This window comes from Mus caroli, chromosome 7 (assembly GCF_900094665.2).
Source record: "Mus caroli chromosome 7, CAROLI_EIJ_v1.1, whole genome shotgun sequence".
Classification (NCBI taxonomy): Eukaryota; Metazoa; Chordata; class Mammalia; order Rodentia; family Muridae; genus Mus; species Mus caroli.
In genome coordinates this window covers 11,828,025-11,830,289 of record NC_034576.1, presented here as the reverse complement: position 1 = coordinate 11,830,289, position 2,265 = coordinate 11,828,025, and the positions used below count along the sequence as shown (strand labels likewise).

The window sequence follows — 2,265 nt, the reverse complement described above, 5'->3', positions numbered from 1 at the left end:
AGTCAGTGCTCTTACCCGTTAAGCCATCTCACCAGCCCGCAGCTGGTGTTCTTAACTGCTGAACTATCTATCTCTCCATCTTTATCAGGACATCTTAGCTCTACCTTTGGCTGGGTGAAGAGTTCAGAATGAGAAACCTCTAGCAGGAGGGCTGCCTCAAGAGCTGGTGGGCTCTTATTTAGGACTTACTTTCAATCTTCAGGAAAGCCAGGACTTTTTTTGACCAAGGTTCGAAAGAACCAACCCTTCCTGGGCTACCGTGGGTCCCAGGCTGAGTCCAAGCGGAAACTTGTTGCGAACGTACGACGCGTAGGAGACCTGTACTTCAACAGTGGGGACGTGCTGGCCTTGGATGAGGAAGGCTTCTTCTACTTTCGAGACCGCCTTGGTGACACCTTCCGGTCAGGCATGGGTGGGCTGGGAGGGCAGGGTTTCTGGGGTGTTCTACCTCCATAGAGATGGATGGGCCCCTCTCTTCTCAGGGGTGAAGCATGCTCTTTCTAGGGCCTGTCCCCTTTCCCTGGAGTGTGGCTTCTATTCCCAGGGACAGAACATTTTTTCCTGGGCCTGGGATCTCTTTTGAGGAGGATAGCACCCCTCTCAGGGGGCGGAGCTTTCCTATCCTAGACCGTGGCTTCTCTCCTTCAGGTGGAAGGGTGAAAACGTATCCACTGGAGAAGTGGAGAGTGTTTTGTCTAGCCTAGACTTCCTAGAGGAAGTCAATGTCTATGGTGTGCCTGTGCCAGGTATGGAGAGCTCACCTGACTTTATTCATCTTGCATCTTTGTGTGTGGAGGGTTTGTCATTACAAATTAAGGGCACTGTTGGGGTACAGAGAGATTACAAGTTATGTCCAGTTGCATAGGCAGTAAGTGAGCAGAGATAACCAGCTCAGAGTGACCAGTGTGCTTTCCAGGGTGTGAGGGTAAGGTTGGCATGGCTGCTGTGAAGCTGGCTCCTGGGAAGACTTTTGATGGGCAGAAACTATACCAGCATGTCCGCTCCTGGCTCCCTGCCTATGCCACACCTCATTTCATCCGTATCCAGGTAAGAGAGAGGTAGCAGGAGTAGGTGGATAAGGGAATTGGTGTCACAGTCAGGGGTCATCATTACCTACCGCTTTGCAGGATTCCCTGGAGATCACAAACACCTACAAGCTGGTAAAGTCACGACTGGTGCGTGAGGGTTTTGATGTGGGGACCATTGCTGACCCTCTCTACATACTGGACAACAAGGCCCAGACCTTCCAGAGTCTGACGCCAGACGTGTACCAGGCTGTGTGTGCAGGAACCTGGAAGCTCTGACCGCCTAGCCAACTGGAAGGCAATCCAAAAGTGTAGAAATTGACACTAGTCAGCTTCACAAAGTTGTCAGGGTTCCAGATGCCCATGGCCCAGTAGTACTTAGAGAATAAACTTGAATGTGTATACAAAAGTCTGTGTGTGGATTTGAACACATGAATGCAGCTGTTCAGTGCTGCTCCCTACCCCACCCTGCTACAGAGTTCTCTGCCAAGGACCATATACCTGGAGCCGTCCTGTCAGCCCAAGGTGAAGGGAATGGGGTCGGGGACCAGCTTTAAAGCTCATCCAGTGAAGAGAAGAGAGTGCGACTGCAACTCTGGGTCTTTTGTGACCACTGAAGGACAAGGCTTGGGTCAGGGTAGGATACCGGATATAGATGACAGATGCCCTGTTAAGTGTTGTCAAGGGGATGTGCATGGGACGGCTGTGGATGCACGCTCTGACAAAGGCTGGGGGCGGGGCAGTAGACTAAGGCAAGAGTGAACTGGAAGAGACTGGGAGAAGAGTGTTTCTGGAAGATAAGACTCTACAGTATATTTGTTGAGGATCAGGAGGATCAGACTGGGTCTTTGAGTATAGCCCTGGCTGGTATGAAACTACATAGACCAGGCTGGTCTTGAACTAGGAGATCTACCTACTACTCTGCCTCCCAAGTGCTGGGATTAAAGGCTTCTGCCACTATGGCCAACTCTTCATTGTTTTTATTATGTGCATGCATATGCAAGTACCCCAGAAATCAGAGATATCAGATCCTCTTGATGCTGGAGTTCAGGAAGCTGTGAGCCAGCTGTGTAGTGCTGAAAACAGAACTCAGGTCTTCTGCAAGAGCAGCCTATGCTCTTATCTACTGAGCCATCGCTGCCCCTCTTATGTTATTTTAAAGTACAAAGGAGTTACAAAGCCGATGTGCACCCTTCTGGTGTTACCAAGTGTTTTAGGGTTAGGTTGCTATTGATGAAAC

General features: G+C 50.2%; 1 protein-coding gene across 1 annotated transcript in view; it reads left to right on the top strand.

The window, feature by feature from the left end:
* Positions 1 to 1,434, top strand: part of Slc27a5 (solute carrier family 27 member 5) — an 11,684-nt gene extending 10,250 nt beyond the window's left edge. Inside the window, exons 7-10 of the mRNA XM_021165972.2 lie at positions 203 to 401; positions 649 to 746; positions 917 to 1,047; positions 1,128 to 1,434. Of these exons, the coding sequence (XP_021021631.1) occupies positions 203 to 401; positions 649 to 746; positions 917 to 1,047; positions 1,128 to 1,304 (605 nt within the window). The 3' untranslated portion in view covers positions 1,305 to 1,434. The remainder of the gene's footprint in view (positions 1 to 202; positions 402 to 648; positions 747 to 916; positions 1,048 to 1,127) is intronic.
* The last annotated feature ends 831 nt before the right edge of the window (positions 1,435 to 2,265 follow it).